Genomic DNA, 17230 nt, shown 5'->3' with positions numbered 1-17230 from the left:
TTTTTGCTCTATAAGACTCACTTTTTCCCTCCTAAATAGTAAGGGGAAATGTGTGTGTGTGTTATGGAACGAATGCAGGCTGCACAGCTATCTCAGAAGCCAGAACAGTAAGAGTGATCACTGCTTTCGCTGCGCAGCGATTCCTCTTGCTGTTCTGGCTTCTGGGATTCAGAATATTTTTTTTCTTGTTTTCCTCCTCCAAAAACTAGGTGCGTCTTATGGTCTGGTGTGTCTTATAGAGCGGAAAATACAGTATATCTATCCTGTAGTTTTGTGAGAAATACCGACGTGCTTCCCATCGAACCAATTTCCATCCCATTGGAAAACATAAGCCACATTCGCTTTGCAGTTAAACTGTGGTGTGCACATTTGAGACAGATGTTGCACACAAGCAGATGGCTGCGCAGGTGACAGGTTCACTCACAAACAGGAGCTCGGGGGGGGGGTTGCAGGTGTGGGGAAACCGAACAGGTGATGCACATTGGGTGAAGACTTCTCTGACCTCTCTCTGGTGCACACAGTAACGTGCAAATGCAATTTGAAATGTGCTGGTGGGGTGGGGGGAAGACAGCCCTGCTGAATTTTAAGATGCTAATTTGTACAAAGCCAAATGTGAGGAAGTTCTTTCATATCCCTTTGCTGGTCTTTGATTTTCATGCCACCATCCTTTGAGCAAATGAGCCAAAATAATCTGGGCTTTCACCGAAATAGAGTTGACAAGTGGGAACTGCAACATAATGTTCCAGTATGGAGTACTCAGTTTAGCATTTCAGCCAGCCACTTTTGCAGAACACTCCATTCCGTTTCCTCCCTGCCCCCATTTTCCTACCCTGCCCAGCAGTCACCGAGTATTCTGTGCCAGATGAGTATGCTCAGTCCTCATTGAGATTATTTTTGGCAGGCAGGGGTGTGTATCTCCAATTCAGAGTTGTTGTTTTTACCTCTGAATGATATTTGACACTTCTGCATAACTTGGGTTTTTCCCAGGCCTACAAATCTACTTCCCTCTTGTGTGTGAAAGGGGCCATTTTGTCTACATTCAGACCCAAACTCAGAGAATGAGTCCTTCCTCTCTGCCTTGACTTTTTTGCCAGCGCCATTTCTCACACATATTTTACAATGTGTTTAACTGAAATGCTTCTTTGATGTGTCTGGATCCAGCCCCTCTGTCCTTCTCCGCCTTTCTCTCTTTGATGGGCCCATTTTATCCAAGTTAACCAAAGTTACAGTATGGATTTTCTCCAGATTATTATTTCTGTTCTTAATAATTGTAATTTTGCTTCTTTGTATTTAGCATCTCAGCAGGAATATGCCACACTGTGTGGCCTGAAGACTGTATGTAGCTCAAGTCAATAAATATACAAATATACATCAGCAAACCTTCTAACTTTGCAGCCCCATGTATTTTTTAGGTCCAGTTTAGACCATTTACATTTCCCCTTTCTGGCTGCCCTCAGGGATACATTTACACCAAGACCCTAAATCTTTGGATTTCCCTAGCTCCCATTACTATGGTCACTAAGTTACAGGCAAGCATAATTAAATCAGTGCACTGCAAGATGCAGAGGCTGTGTCCCCAGAGAGGCCATGATGCCACTGATAGTCAAAGTAGATGCGTTCCAGGAGACAGCTGGAAAACACCCTGCTTTTGCACCTAGAAGCTCCTTTAGCAATTTGTGCATATAGAAGTCCTACTGAAAATTTGGCTAGCTTTTATATTTCATTTCGTAAGTCAAACCACATGTGACTTTCTGGCTCTGAAAAGTTATTATCCATTTTGTTCTATTTTGGAATGGCACATCAGTACTGCGTAATGATGAACAGAGCACAAGAAGGATGAGAGAACAGTCAAATGACAGGTCTCAAGTGTGGGGATTCCCACAAATGAAGATCTGGATGAATCACTGGAAAACAGGCTATGCTGAGTACCCCCCCCCAAAAGTCATCCCCCCCCTTTTTAGCCTAGAGATATCTAACATGGTTCAATTTATCCATCCTTTAAAGACAGCAGAAAGGAAGCAACATACAGAAGAAAATATAACTGCCAGACTCCGAAGTAAGATTACTAAAGTGAAAGCGCTAGGAGACTGAGATCTGGGGACTCCTTCAACTACAAAATGTTCTACCACTGAACTATGCTCTCACTTACCTCTAACAACAAAGGGAAGTTCAGATACAATTGGGGACCACCTAATCTACATGCATGTAGCCTGCAAATGAGCTATACCTCCACCTGCCTGAGAAACCTTATGTCTTGCCTCGGGAATGGGGGAAAGATTCTGATTTCTTTATGAGTAGGTCTCAGCTCATTGCCAGAAATGACCTGGAAACTTCTACAGCCACATAGGTGTGTATGTATATATTCCATGGGTACTCACTTGCTAGGAATACTTCTTTGAAAGACACATATGATAGATTTAGCAATCTGGAGCAGTTGAGTAAAACTGAAGAGCTATCTTCTGTTTATCTCTATGCAGGAATCATCAACCAATGAGTTGAGAATGGAAAAACATGGGGAAAGTAAAATAAAATTTTACTTATGTAGAATTTTCATAAATGATATGGTTGATCCACAAATCTGGTCAAAGCAGGAATAACATCAGGCCTTCATTCCCATCAAGTTGACATGTGTTCTCACTGATCCAAGCCCCATGAGGAATAGTTGAAGGAGCTGGGTATGTTTAGCCTGGAAAAGAGGAGACTGAGAGGAGATATCTTCAAATACAAATACAGTTGTACCTTGGTTGTGGAACTTAATCTGTCTCCCGAAACGGTTCAAAAACCAAGGCACAGCTTCTGATTGGCTGCAGGAGCTTCCTGCACTCAACTGGAAGCCGCGGAAGCCGTGTCGGATGTTCGGCTTCCAAAAAACATTCACAAACCAGAACACTCACTTCCGGTTTTGCAGTGTTCAGGAGCCAAAATGTCTGAGTACCAAGGTGTTTGAGAACCAAGGTATCTGAAGGGCTGTCACATGGAAGAGAAAACAAGCTAGTTTTCTCCTGCTACGTAGGGTAGGACTTGCACCAATGGCTTCAAGTTACAAGAAAGGAGATTCCAACTAAGCATATGAAAAAACTTTATGCTTTTTGAAAAATGTGTTTAATACAACCACATTTACTTTGAAATAAAATCAAATGCACGGAACCTTGCATCAGTTTCCCACCTAATATCACTGGGCCCTTCCTACACTCTTTCTCCCCTAAGGTACTATTTCAAAAACAGCACTCCTGGAGCACAAACAGCAGCTTGGGAGAAAGGCATTTTTGGCAATGAACTGGCATGGAGCCCTTATGTCAATTGAGAACGCAGCACTGCATCAGGACTCCACACTTCCCCTGCAAAATAAAAGTGGCAGTGCTAAGCATGCTTTTCAAAAGGCATGATTAATACAATGTGTTGTTTGGTAGCTGCAGAGATCTTATGTGAGTGCACCGAGAGGTAGCTGCTCTTCTGCGGATGTGTGATGGACAGAAGAAAACAATGACAGATTGACAGACTGAAGTAAAACGATCTTTTCTTCAGCTAGCATAAACTGGTAGAATACTTACACCCTCATTTGTGTGAATGACTACAGTTGAAGATTCCCCCACCCCCTCCATCTAATCTGTGCCCAAATTTGGTAAGGCTATTTTAGTTTATATTGCATTTTACTTGGAAACCGTAAAAGCATTCATCTCACAAGAAGCTGAAACTACTCTCAATCCATTTTTTAAAATCTGGATGGGCTACAATACTGATCTGATTTCAATATGTTTGTTATCAGAAACTAATTTGGCTCCTTAATAGTGAATATTCTATTTTCCAAATTCTCCAACTGACTTGAGATAAAATATTAAACATGGTTATCCCTTCTAACGAAACAAGACATTTTACAATTTAATCTGTATTAAATTGTTAAAGATTACATACCACACCTTCTGAGAATATTTCTTTCAAAAGAAAATTATTGTTCGGTTATTGATTGTGTATTTTTTATTATGACCTATGCATTTGACAATGTTCTTAGCTTGGGACTTCAGAAATGAAGGGAAGTCACTGGCTAGGTGGTCAAGCACTGTTGAGAAGTTGCACCCAGGAACAATATTATGACAAGGGAAAGACTAACCTGACCCCATCCGTGTACTCCATTTCTTGGTTTCCTCTTCCCCCTCCATGCATTTTCCCTTTTTTATCATGTCTTATCATGTGAGCCTACAAGCAGGGAATGTTATCTTTTAGCATCCGTACAGCACTTAGAACATTTTAGGTGCTTTACATGTGTTAAATAAATACATACATACAGGGCCGGCCCACCTATGAGGCAAGATGAGGTGACTGCCTCAGGCAGCAGGATCCACAGAGGCAGCAGATTCCAATGTAGATCTTTATCCCTGCTTTGGTCCTGATATTTATCTTCACTCGCCGCTTCTTCCCTGGTGGAGAAGGGGCACCATTTTGTGGTTCACCTCAGGTGCCAAAATGTCTTGGGCCGGTCTTTCACGCTCCTTTCCCCAGAAGTCTCTCTTCCTCATATAGCTCTACTAAAAACATATTTATGAGAGTGTTAAAACACTGCCTACATTGCATGACATGGTTGCTGTTGCCTTCCCAGGCTACACAAAAAAGGCATCTTCCGGTCAAAATAATCTTGCAGAATTTGACAACAGATCTGTCAAAAGTAAATGAGAGGTTCTTTCCAATTTTTTCACATGCTGTCTCTATAAAAACAGCAGAAATAATGGATATGAATTTTAGGTTCTTGCAAATGAATTTAAACGCATCCTCCCTTCCCTTTTTTGTGTCTAAACTTCAGGATGGTGAGAGGAAAATGAGTCAGAAAAATCAAGAATTCAGAAAGAAGACTGGCAGTGAAGCTGTGGGGACTTGGAAGCTCCCTAGACACTATGACTAATGGAAAGCTTGAGATTGTAATAGTAATTTCATCCTGTTCAGATATGGGAAACGCCTGCTTTTTAGGGAAAAGGTTCTGATATGTATATTTTGTATTGAACTTCTATCCCAAAGAGGAAAAATCCATAATAAAGCAATGTAAAGAAGCAGCAGCACCAATTAATTTTTGAAAATCGAGTGAGAAGTTAAAATTCTGTAAACGTGAGAGGAAAAATTGAGCTGCTCATCGTTAACTATTTCATATCCGCTAGCAAGTACTCTGGGTTACTTGTGCAACACACATTTTACAGAAGTATTTACTATTGCAATTGATGTACTAACTCTGCATGTTTGTGTGTGTGCTGGGGGGAGGGGAGGAAGTACACTGTTTGTTTGTTTGCTTGCTTGCTTGCTTGCTTGCTTGTTTGTTTGTTTGTTTGGCATACATCTCACAAGATCTCAGGGCAGTTCACAGAACAAAATATTGACATATGTGTACTGGAAACACACCACACAGTGCAAACAAAAAGAATACCACCTTGAGGGAAGACATCTGGATGCACTCTAACAAATGAATATAAACTGCTCACTTATAGAAATACAAAATGACTGTTAGAAAAAACATTTCTAATACCAATAAATGGAAGTGTTCATTTTGCCAGCATGGGTGTGTTTCTGGCTCCTGGAAGAAGAAGAAGAAGAGTTTGGATTTGATATCCCGCCTTTCACTCCCTTTAAGGAGTCTCAAAGCGGCTAACATTCTCCTTTCCCTTCCTCCCCCACAACAAACACTCTGTGAGGTGAGTGGGGCTGAGAGACTTCAGAGAAGTGTGACTAGCCCAAGGTCACCCAGCAGCTGCATGTGGAGGAGGGAAGATGCGAACCCGGTTCCCCAGATTATGAGACTACCGCTCTTAACCACTATACCACACCAAATGCAAGGGGAACAGGCCACTGCGCTGCCACAGGCCAACATCCCATCTCTTTAGAACTGCTGGCCCTTTTTATTATGCAAAATTTGTACCTCACGTTTGCTTAAGCATTTATTTCATTTTGACAGCTGTGACGTAAAGAAGTCCCTTAAAAAAACACATTTTTTTCCTAGTAATAAAAATGCCTTTGACTACCAAATTTCAATTTCCTGAGTGACCTGGAAACACCCTAACCATATTTGAGGGCAGTAGTGTTGCCAGGGCAGGATTTGAGGGGACAGCCATTCAAGAGGCAGGCACTCTGTAGAATGAGCAGGACTCCCAAACCAAGAAGAGCTGACTTACCAGATTTTGAAATCGTTTTCGTTGTTGCCATGTTACAAAGTTCCCCCTCCCTCCCGCTGCATAAGACCATTTGAAGTACAGTGCTACCTCAGGTTAAGAACTTAATTCATTCTGGAGGTCAGTTCTTAACCTGAAACAGTTCTTAACCTGAGGTACCACTTTAGCTAATGGGTCACTCCGCCGGAGCATGATTTCTGTTCTCATCCTGAAGCAAAGTTCTTAACCAAGGTACTGTTTCTGGGTTAGCGGAGTCTGTAACTTGAAGCGTCTGTAACCTGAAGTGTCTGTAACCCAAGGTACCACTGCAAAGTGAAGTAATTCCTATTACTTCCTACCTTCCCTCCCCCCAACCTCCAGTAAATTCAGAATATAAAATTACCTAACTGCACCTCTGCTTCAGGGCTATTCAGACACCACCACCATTTGGACGTGTTATGAGTGCAGCAGGGAGGAATGGACTCATGCCTGCTGGAAACCAAGCCAAGCTCTTCAGAATGGAGAGTTTTAAGGAAATTCCATATATTGCTGTTGTTGTTTTTTTTAAACAGATTACAAACAGGACCATTTCTTGAGCCAGGTAGCAATTTAATCAATTTAAATTGTCTGACGCTGGAGATAGTGACACTCAATGTTACTCACTGGGCTGTTTTCTATAAACTGTATATATAAGGAAGGCAATTTCTCTCCCAGCCCCCCAACCTTATTTGACTACAAATGGTATTGGAAAGGTTACTTGGAGTTAATGGATTTTAAACAAACCACAGGGGTGGTGGGGTTTTTTTTTTAACCTCCTTTCCCCTAGCAAAGCAGATGGCATCGGCAGGTGTTGTGCCTCACAGGTCTTAGTATAAATAAATATTCTGGCTATTTGTTGGACAAAAAGGGGGTGTATAAACAGACCCGGGCAGTCGGATGACCTGGGACAGGGAATGTAAGCACTTCAAAATCAAGTCTAAACCAAAGTTGCATGGACGTAAGGACAGGCTGAATGATGTAGCTTTGGGCCGCATAACTTGAAAGGACAGATCTTTGTTCCCTACCCTAGGTAGGTCTTGTATACATTCCCTGTGATTTTGATGGCCAGCAGAGTTACCTGGAATGCTATGCTCCATCGTGGTTGAGGAGGCAAACCCTGTGTAATATGGCAAGTCATTTGGGGTTCTCAATTAAGTGGAAGTACAGTATTAACTTGTGCTGTCAAGCAAGCATTAGTGTCCCCAGAATCTATTCTTGCCGTGTCTCTGTGGTCTACTTTGTTTTCTTTGTGATAGCAGTGCTGCTGGTACAAGGGTATCACAACGCATGATTTTAGAAACAAGCCTTTCCTTAGCCAGCAGTAATAGTAGCTGAAGGTGAAGCTCTCGCTGGCAGCCCCATTGAGTTCAGTGAGAAAGTAAATAAAGAAAGTACTCAACTCTTCCATCAAATCAATGGCATTTAAAAGTGCTCAGTCCCAGGCAGGGCTTTTTTCAGCTGGAACTCACTGGAACTCAGTTCTGGCAGCTCTCTGGTGCCTCCAAAAGAATAATGGAAACTGTAGTTTGTTAAGGGTTTCAGAGAATTGAAGCTGTGAGGGGCAGAAAACTATTGTTCCCGTGATTTTTTGAGGGCAATAATGTGCTTTAAACATGAATTGGATGTGATTTATAAATGTATGGTGTGGATCTGCCTTAATAGTCCCAAACTAATATACTGCACTATGCAACTTTATCATCACTTTCTGCTAAGAAAGAGAAGAAACCTTAACAGATCTGTACAGTACCTAGGAGCAGTTCTGTTTACAAAATACAGTACAAAGCTGTATGAAACACGAAATGCAAAAGTGTGGGGTGGGAATGTGCGCTTTCACAAACGGGATAGAAAATGTAAAGTTACGACACAAAAGGCTGAACGTTATTTATTGCAGGCAGGGAGGGCACATCCTGTTTCCCTGATGCCCTGCCACTGCCACTTCCCCCCTCCTTTACCCAGATTGTGCAACCGAGCCCGTGAAGCCTTATGACCAAGTGATGCTAACTTAAGGTTACCAGATGCCCCCGTTTCCTGGGGACAGTCCCCGGATTTACAAATCAGTCCCCATACAAAATCCATTGAAGTTGAAAAGTGTCCCAGGATCCATTGGAAAAAATCTGGTAACCTTGCGCTAACTGCTGGCAAACACCTCCAAGGTTCCTACTACACCTTTTCATGGTTCCTCATCTTTAAAACCAAATTTGGGTGGGCTGCCCTCAAATGGGGGATACTGTCCAACAGAGGACTGTCCTTCAAAACAGGACTGTCCTCTATAAAAGTAGGACACAAGACTAGCCACTTCCTGCTTGATGTAGGCCTAATTTACCGGTATGTGAAATAGGGGCAAATCCATGAACTGATGGTTTTCCTGCATTAATCCCTTCAACTGACTGTTGAAATCTCTCAGATTATATGCCGGCCATATTTAATGACGCTAGCAGTTTCCTCCGGAACAGGCAGCAGAAACAAACAATATCGTAATTTGAAATTCCCTTGAAGAGGACAACCGACATCTGCTCTCAAGAGGGAAGCAATCCGGTGCGTAAAATTAAAATAAAAGCATCAGAGACGAATAGATCAGGGCTGCAGGGATTTATTGCCAACCATATTTCGTAGGCTACAGCATTATTACACACTAACTCGGTATAATAATAATAATAATACCCTCCAAGTGTCCCTATTTTCCAGGAACAGTCCCGGATTTACTGAAAACGTCCCGGTTTCTGATTTGATTGCGAAATGTCCCGCTTTTCCTTAGGATGTCCCTATTTTCACTGGAGGGTATGGTCTCGATATCAACAATATGGCAACAACGATGAGGTAGAAGAACATGTTAGGATCTTTGGAGGGGGGGAGCCAGTTGTGCCAAACGCGGAAGGGTGGCGAAGGAAGCAACCCTCCTCTCCCCGCTACACTCGGGGTAAATGGAGACAGGGCGATCCGCCTTTCTCCTTCCGACCTTCCTTTGGGAAGGAAGCCTCCGCGCGCCGCCGGCTGGCCAATGGCAGGATCCCGCCTCGCCCCTGCGTGCCCTGCATCTGAACCGCAAGGCCTTCCCCTCGCTAGTCGGCGGCGGCGGAGGGGGGGGCTACCGAACGGGGGAGCCAATCGCGATCCAGAAGTGTGCAAATCCCCCCCAACACATGCACACATGCGCGCGCTTCTCCTTCGCTCTCCGGACGAGGCGGGCGGTCGCTAGTGGCAGCGGGTGGAGGCCGCCGCTTGCGCCCCCAGGAAGGCTCCGCCGAGAGCGCCCAGGCTGCTGCCGCTGCTGCTGCCACCGCTGCTCGTTGGGGCAGCCGCGGATCGGGGACATTTCGTAAGGCACCGCCGGAGGAGGACGCGAGATCTGCGCTTGTGCAGCGGCGGTGGCAGTAATAGCAGCAGCAGCAGCAGCAGCAGCAGCAGCGAGCGAGCGAGCGATAGCGGCAGCCGCGTCTTCGTCGCTTCCCTTCGGCGGCCCGCAGAAGGGACATCATGCCGAAAAGAAAGGTGCGTGGAGGTCGCCTCCAGGTCTGAGTTAGAGGGAGGCAGGGCGAGGGGAAAGAAACGCACAATAAAAAGAAAACGCAGCCTTTGGCAACGCGCGGCATTTGCGTGGTTCCGGGAGGCCGCGCGGGTCGTGCACGACTTCAGCGTTGCTGCTGTTGTTGTTGCTGGAAGCGCCTGTTGCAAGAGGCGGCTTGTCGGGAGATCTCTGTAGTGTGACATGTGCGTGTGGCCTTCGACGTCTTGCACGTTTTAATGGCGTGTGTTTGTGTATGATACAACCAGCAGTGGGGGCTCCTCGCTCCGTCCTTATCTAGTTGTCCCCGGAGCTGCTTTGCAGCCACAACTCTTGCGCGCTCGCTGGAGCAACGTCGCGGCTGCAGCGCTGCCGCCGCTCCTTTCTCCGCCGGGGGAAGAGTTGGCTGCTGACAAACTCCGAGCGGGAGGCTGTGCAAACTGCCTCTGTGTGTTGTTATTGTGTGTGTGTTTGTGTGCATCTCCGCCTTCCCTCCCCCTTCGGGGACCTGCGCCCCTGCCTTGCGCCTGCCTCTTGTCTCCCTTGCAGCCTTGATGATGGTGGTGGCGCCAAGGTAACATGGAGAGACGGGGAGGGGGCAGACCAGAAAAGCCATATTTAGACCAAACGACACCCTTCTCCTCGCCTCCCGTTACAGACCCCGTATGTACCAACTCCGGTGTCAATCAGGACAGGAGGCGGCATCGACGGCCTTGGGCAGCACAGGCTGCCGGGGATCTGCTGGCATACGAAGGCGGCAATAACAACGGAGAGTTTCCAAAGAGCACCCAGGGAGAGCGCTCTGGACGGCGGGGAGGAGCTTGGCACCCTCGGGGAGGGGAGCCGAGAGGGAGGCCTCTCCGCCGATGCGCCGCTTGGCCTCGGAGAGTTTCCCACCTCCGCTGCCCATTCCTCGTTTCCTTCTCCTGCAGCTGTTGGGAAATTCCTGCGCCCCCTGCACTGCACTCCCCTCCCTCCCCAAATTCAGATCTCGTGCCTCCCCCTGTACCCTTGGATTTGGTGGTATGTTCCTTCCCTATCTCTCGATGCGCTTGTTTCTGGCAGGGAGTTGTTTTTGCATTTCACCCAGAAGCCAGCAAGGCAGGGCTGAAATGGTCAGAGGCAGTGCTTTTTTCCTCTGGGGGTACTTAAGGGTAACCCCACCCCCAAAAGTTAAATGTTAAAAGTGCGGCACTTACTGTAACAACTTCATGGTTAGTACCTGCACCTTTTTAAAAAAGAGTGTGAAGATATATTGTTTCCCCCAAAATGGTGCCCTGAAGAAATTTGGGGCTGGGAACTTAACGGGATAAATGCTGAGAAGTTTGCAAGTCTATGAATCCAACATAAGCATGTGTAACCAAAACAACAACAAAACAGTCAAGGGATAGGGAATCTGTGGCACTCCTGATACTGCAATTCCCATCACCTTGACCATTGGCCATGCCAGCTGGTTCTGATGGGAGTTGGAGTCTGCAGTGCCACAAAAGAGCGGCTTTCTCTACATAGAAATGGAATTTCTACAGAGGTTCGGTAGAAGTTAATATCTGAATAAAAGGTACCAATGGCTTTCTAAGGTCAGCAAGTTGTTTAAAACATTGAAATAAAACATGCTGTGTGGTTTTGACAAGAGGAAGAATAAATCCAAACTTGACAAAGTAAAACCAATACACCTGGCTTCGGGTGCCTTTTCCTGTATCTTAACAGCTTGTGTCCTTTCCTTCTCAACCCCCTCTTTTGATCTCACTCTGTAATACAATTGTACCTTGGAATCCATTCCGGAAGTCCATTCAACTTCCAAAATGTTCGGAAACCAAGGCACAGCTTCCAATTGGCTGCAGGAAGCTCCTGCAGCCAATCAGAAGCCACGGAAGCTGCGTTGGACGTTTGGGTTCCAAAGAACGTTCGCAAACCGGAACACTCAACTTCCAGGTTTGCAGCGTTCAGGAGCCACAACGTTCGACTCGCAAGGCGTTCGACTTCCGAGGTACGACTGTAAAGAATGCAGATAACCATATTATCAAGAGAAGTATGAAACTCTAGAGCCAGGGATTTCAACTCAAATGGTATTTAGATATATTTTGAAGTTTTAGCCATCAGTGGACTGGAAGAATCAAACACAAAGTATTTGTGCAGAAAGAAACCTATCAATTACTGAACTATAATACAGTGAAGGGTCAGCGCTCTAAGCTCTTCCAGTTAGGCTTTCACATGTCTGCTGCTGTACTGAAAATACTGAATTAGCACTAAGTAAACCAGAGTTTTAGTATGGGATTTATAGCTCAGTACTGCACTAGAACATTTGTTTTCCCCAAAACCCTTTCATATATAATGCTCAGAACAAATGTGTCGTCACCAAGACTGGAAGAGGCCAACCCTTTGAGGTTTACTGTGACATATTAAGCTAGAGGGGTGCGGTTATGCTGTTTTTGACACAGGACTTGGTGGTCTTATGGTGGAGCCCAATGGGTTTTACTTTACTTTCTTCAGAATTGTAGTAACCAGGGAACTTGGTCATTCTGTAAAGTAGGACCATAAATTACGGCCCCAAACACAACTCTTAACAGCAGCACTGTGGAAATAATTTGCTGTACATAAAAGGGAAATTTGTTTTTAACACTTTGCCTTTGCAGGTCTGGGTTAAAGAGACCCCTGACCATTAGGTCCAGTCGTGACCGACTGTGGGGTTGCGGCGCTCATCTCACTTTATTGGCCGAGGGAGCCGGTGTACAGCTTCCGGGTCATGTGGCCAGCATGACTAAGCCGCTTCTGGCGAACCAGAGCAACACACGGAAACGCCATTTACTTTCCCGCCGGAGCGGTACCTATTTATCTACTTGCACTTTGACGTGCTTTTGAACTGCTAGGTTGGCAGGAGCAGGGACCGAGCAACGGGACCTCACCCCGTCACGGGGATTCGAACCGCCAACCTTCTGATCAGCAAGTCCTAGGCTCTGTGGTTTAACCCACAGCGCCACCCGCGTCCCTGCAGGTCTGGTTAGGTGACAGTAAATGCAAATACAGCTTTAAGTCAGACAGTGACCTGGTTTGTACATAATACTAAGCTGTGTTTTGGACAGACAGTGAGCTAACTATGAATTGTGCTAGAGAAAAACAAGCTGTGGCTTGTTTATCTAAAGTTTGCTCTGATTTCCACCAGTTCTTGCTTCAGGCTCTTGTAGTTTAGTGAGCTTCTGGGTAAGGGTGGTCAAGCAAACCATGGTTAAAAAAAGGTGCTTGGTTTACATATAATGCCAAACCATGGTTAAAAGAAATGGATGTTTGTGTAAGCCCAACAACAAACCATGGCTTCAGATCAGCACTATGCGTGAGCAAGCCACTGGTTTCAGATGCTCTGTGATTCTTTAAAGCAAGCACATTGAATTGTTTTTAGGGTTTTCAACCTGAAAATATCAGCTCCTGATGTAATATTGGATCTTTATAGTGAACAGAGCAATCCCGTTTTGCATGTATGGGAACCAGTAGCTCTCCAGATGTTGTTGGACTGATCACTGGCCAAGCTTGTGTCTGCTGTACAACAATTACATTGAGGGGGCAATACCTGATTTCCAACCACTCACCCACTAGTTTACTTTCTGTCTTTGTCCATCCAACTCTCTGACCACGCTCTCTTGGAGTTACATCCCGAAGCCAGTTGAAGCCAGATCAAATTATCGTAGAATCATGTGAGTTAGCGGATCCCCGTCTGCCACTTAAAAACAAACAAACATGTTATTGTAAATATAGAAAAGGCATTCATGATAATATACGCATTCATCATACTATAAATAACAAATAAAGAAGAGGTTATTCTAAACCAGAGAAAATAGTAAAAACAGATTTCAGACCTTCAGATTTTTCGTTCCAGAAAGATTAAAAACCACACACGTTCTCTGTTGGGCAGCATCTAGGATGGAGGAGTTCCTGATGGGGAAATAAAGAATTGGGTGTCACTAGAATTGCAACTTGCATGTGCATGTAAAATGCAACTTAGACTGCATGCACACTGCAGTTTACTTTCCTCCTTGTGCCTTCTCACTACTAGTTTGGGAAGTAGCTTGCACAGGGCTTTAGCCACAATCTGTATCTATCCTGGTGTTTGTACAGTGGTACTTCTGGTTACATACACTTCAGGTTACAGACTCCTCTAACCCAGAAATAGTACCTCAGGTTAAGAGAAGAAGAGTTTGGATTTGATATCCCGCCTTTCACTCCCTTTTAAGGAGTCTCAAAGCGGCTAACATTCTCCTTTCCCTTCCTCCCCCACAACAAACACTTTGTGAGGTGAGTGGGGCTGAGAGACTTCAGAGAAGTCTGATTAGCCCAAGGTCACCCAGCAGCTGCATGTGGAGGAGCGGAGACAAGAACCCGGTTCCCCAGGTTATGAGTCTACCGCTCTTAACTACTGCACCACATCAGGATGAGAACAGAAATTGTGCTCCGGAGGCGCAGCAGCAGCAGGAGGCCCCATTAGCTAAAGTGGTGCTTCAGGTTAAGAACAGTTTCAGGTTAAGAACGGACCTCCGGAATGAATTAAATACTTAACCTGAGATACCACTGTACTGCCTTTTGATGGGTTCTCCCCTAAACCAGCTTTGATCTGAATAGAGAAAAAGAACAACCTAGCTGCATTATAAGCTGGTAGGTAATGTGTACACAGCCTTGTTTAGTGAACAGTATGCACACCCTCCAACATTTCTCCGATGAAAATGGGAACATCCTATTCCATAATGATTTTACTGTTTATACCCCACACATCTTACTGGTCTGCCCTAGCCGCTCTGGGCAGCTTCCAACATATATAAAAACACAACAGAACATTAAACATTTTAAAAACTGCCCTATACAGGATTGCCTTCAGACGGCTTAGGGGATCGGATAATTCCATACACTCCAACATTTCTCCAATGAAAATAGGGACATCCTAAGGAAAAGTGGGACATTCCAGGGTCAAATCAGGAACTGGGATGGCTTCTCTAAATCAGGGACAACCCTGAAAAATAGAGACACTTGCAGGGTCTGCAGTATGAAACCAGTGACTGAAAAAGGACTGTGGCCCTGCTGCTTTGTATTCCCAGCAGAGCAGCAGTGTACATGTGTATGTACTAGTACCTTGTACAACTAGGCTGCAATTGTAAAATACATTCCCAAGACAGTAAGTTCCATCTGCAACACCTACTTCTCTGAAGAAGGAAATTTAGGATGGAAGTATGTCAGGGATTCCCATCTAGCCCCACAATCCTAAGTGAAAATGCTTTGAAATAAAACCTATTGAATTTAACGAGAGATTTCAAAGTAAGGCCTATTGAAAGCAATGAGGCTTCTAAGTCATTATAATTAGGCATGGGAGTTCAGGCCTGCTAACTATATGGTGAATTTCTTTTTTTAACCAACATCTCTTGAAGTATAATTGTTTTTTTAATTATGTTTTATGGGTATTTATGGACTGGTTTTTATTATATTTTGTATGTTGCAATCTGCCTAGAAATTCATTATTAAAGTGCAGACTGTAAATACCTAAATAAAACAAATAAGTATCAGCTTCTCGATGGGGCACACTTGGTTTTGAACTGAGCACCTGCTCTTCCACTTTGAAAGCAGACCTCTTCATTTTGGCTTCATTCGTTTATTTCATACAATTTATATACCCCTCGGTTGTAGAAAGAAACCTCAGAGTGGTTTACAAAAAGAATAAAACAATGAAATTATCAGTAAAAATAATTAAAAACAATTAGTTTAAGCATTCAAATGATAATTAAAATCTGCACAAGCTTTGTTGTTTAGTCGTTTAGTCGTGTCCGACTCTTCATGACCCCATGGACCAGAGCACGCCAGGCACTCCTGTCTTCCACTGCCTCCCGCAGTTTGGTCAAACTCATGCTGGTAGCCTTGAGAACACCGTCCAACCATCTCATCCTCTGTCGTCCCCTTCTCCTTGTGCCCTCCATCTTTCCCAACATCAGGGTCTTTTCCAGGGAGTCTTCTCTTCTCATGAGGTGGCCAAAGTATTGGAGCCTCAGCTTCAGGATCTGTCCTTCCAGTGAGCACTCAGGACTGATTTCCTTAAGAATGGAGAGGTTTGATTTTCTTGCAGTCCATGGGACTCTCAAGAGTCTCCTCCCTGCACAAGCTAACAACACATTAAAACACATAGAAACATTCTACATATCTGGGTAGGATTGTTTAACTAAAAATGTTTGTAACAGCCGCCCAAAAAGAGTACAGTAAAGGCGCCTGCCTGATGTCAGTAGACAGGGAGTTCCAAAGTTTGAGTGTTTCCGCACTGGAAGTTTGAATTCTTACAAATGCAGAACAAGTATTATGTGGCACCTATAACAGCTCCAGCTCTGCAGATTGAAGCGGTTGTGTGGGCATTCTGTCCTCGTCTCCACTGAGGTACTTTATTGGTGAGATTGCTGTTGACAAACGGTAAATTGCCTGATAGCTGAGCTTGTTAGGGCTAGATCAAAAAAGAGCACTTATGTAAAACAAATTGCTCAGATGGGGAGCCGGAGATTAATATAAGTCGAAGTGGAATGTCACTAAAGCTGGGTGACTTCTGAAGCCCAACTCCCTGCTGCTTTACAAAATAAATAAATAAAATGTATTAAAAATATTCACGACCTGGTATTCCTCTATACACCTCAAGATGTTCTGTACTCTGGGGGAGGGAGGAAAAATGGGGGGGGGGGAATAAGGATATGTTTTTGGATAATATGTCTTCTTATAACTTTGAATAAAAAAAATAAAAATAAAATAAAATAAACAATGGTACAAAATAATAAAGGTGCAATGATTAGGAAAAAAAAAAAGATGTTCTGTACTCTGCAACATTGGAAATCACCTTTCCAGAGTCAGCTTCTAAGTGTGCTGCTTGTTTTGTAATCCAGTCAAGCAGTGCTGTCATAACTTACTCCTCTGCCATTGAATATCCAGCAGTTTTGCATCCACCTACCCCTGTGCAGTCCTTAAAAACCTACCCAAAATGGTGGGATGTTTCCTTTTTTTTTTTTTAAAGACCACAATTCTAATGGTAGTGTTTAAACTTTATAGACATGGAAGCAAAAGTAAAAGATAAAGCAGCGTGTGCCTACTCAGGAGCTTCAGATATGCTTTCACAAAAACTCGTTTGCTGTACTGTGTTCAGTTGTAACCTCTGGTATGTTGCCTCATGTTCTGTGCTACTCTGCATGGAAACCAGTGTGTAGGTAGCCTTGGCCCAGGAAGCGAAAGCATACTACCTTCATATCCTGCCCTATACTAAATCTGCTGGTTTGTAATGACAGGTACCTGTCAAGGCTGTGCAGGCCAATAAATCAATACAGAAATCTTCAGCTTTTTGCCAGGCACAGCAAACAATAATGTTCTCTAGATAGCAGTTCCCAATTTAAAATAAGCAAGTGTCCATAATCCATATATACACACAGGTTTTTTTTTAAAAAAGAAAGGATGAATCAGAGATGAGATTGCAAATAGGTTTTCAGCAGATCAGTAAGAATGTTAGACTCAAATGGATCAATTTCGTTGATAAGCTCTGTACTCCCAGAACAGTTTGTACAAATGT

The 17230-nt window shown here is 44.2% G+C and overlaps 1 protein-coding gene across 1 annotated transcript in view; it reads left to right on the top strand.

Annotated features, from left to right (window-relative positions):
* Nucleotides 1-9284: 9284 nt before the first annotated feature.
* HMGN3 (high mobility group nucleosomal binding domain 3) overlaps nt 9285-17230 on the top strand; it is a 29772-nt gene continuing 21826 nt past the window's right edge. The window contains exon 1 of the mRNA XM_053381333.1: nt 9285-9653. Within this exon, the coding sequence (XP_053237308.1) occupies nt 9639-9653 (15 nt within the window). The 5' untranslated portion in view covers nt 9285-9638. The remainder of the gene's footprint in view (nt 9654-17230) is intronic.

The sequence above is a fragment of the Podarcis raffonei genome, chromosome 3, assembly GCF_027172205.1.
Source record: "Podarcis raffonei isolate rPodRaf1 chromosome 3, rPodRaf1.pri, whole genome shotgun sequence".
Taxonomy (NCBI): Eukaryota; Metazoa; Chordata; class Lepidosauria; order Squamata; family Lacertidae; genus Podarcis; species Podarcis raffonei.
This window is presented reverse-complemented; position numbering and strand designations above follow the sequence as displayed.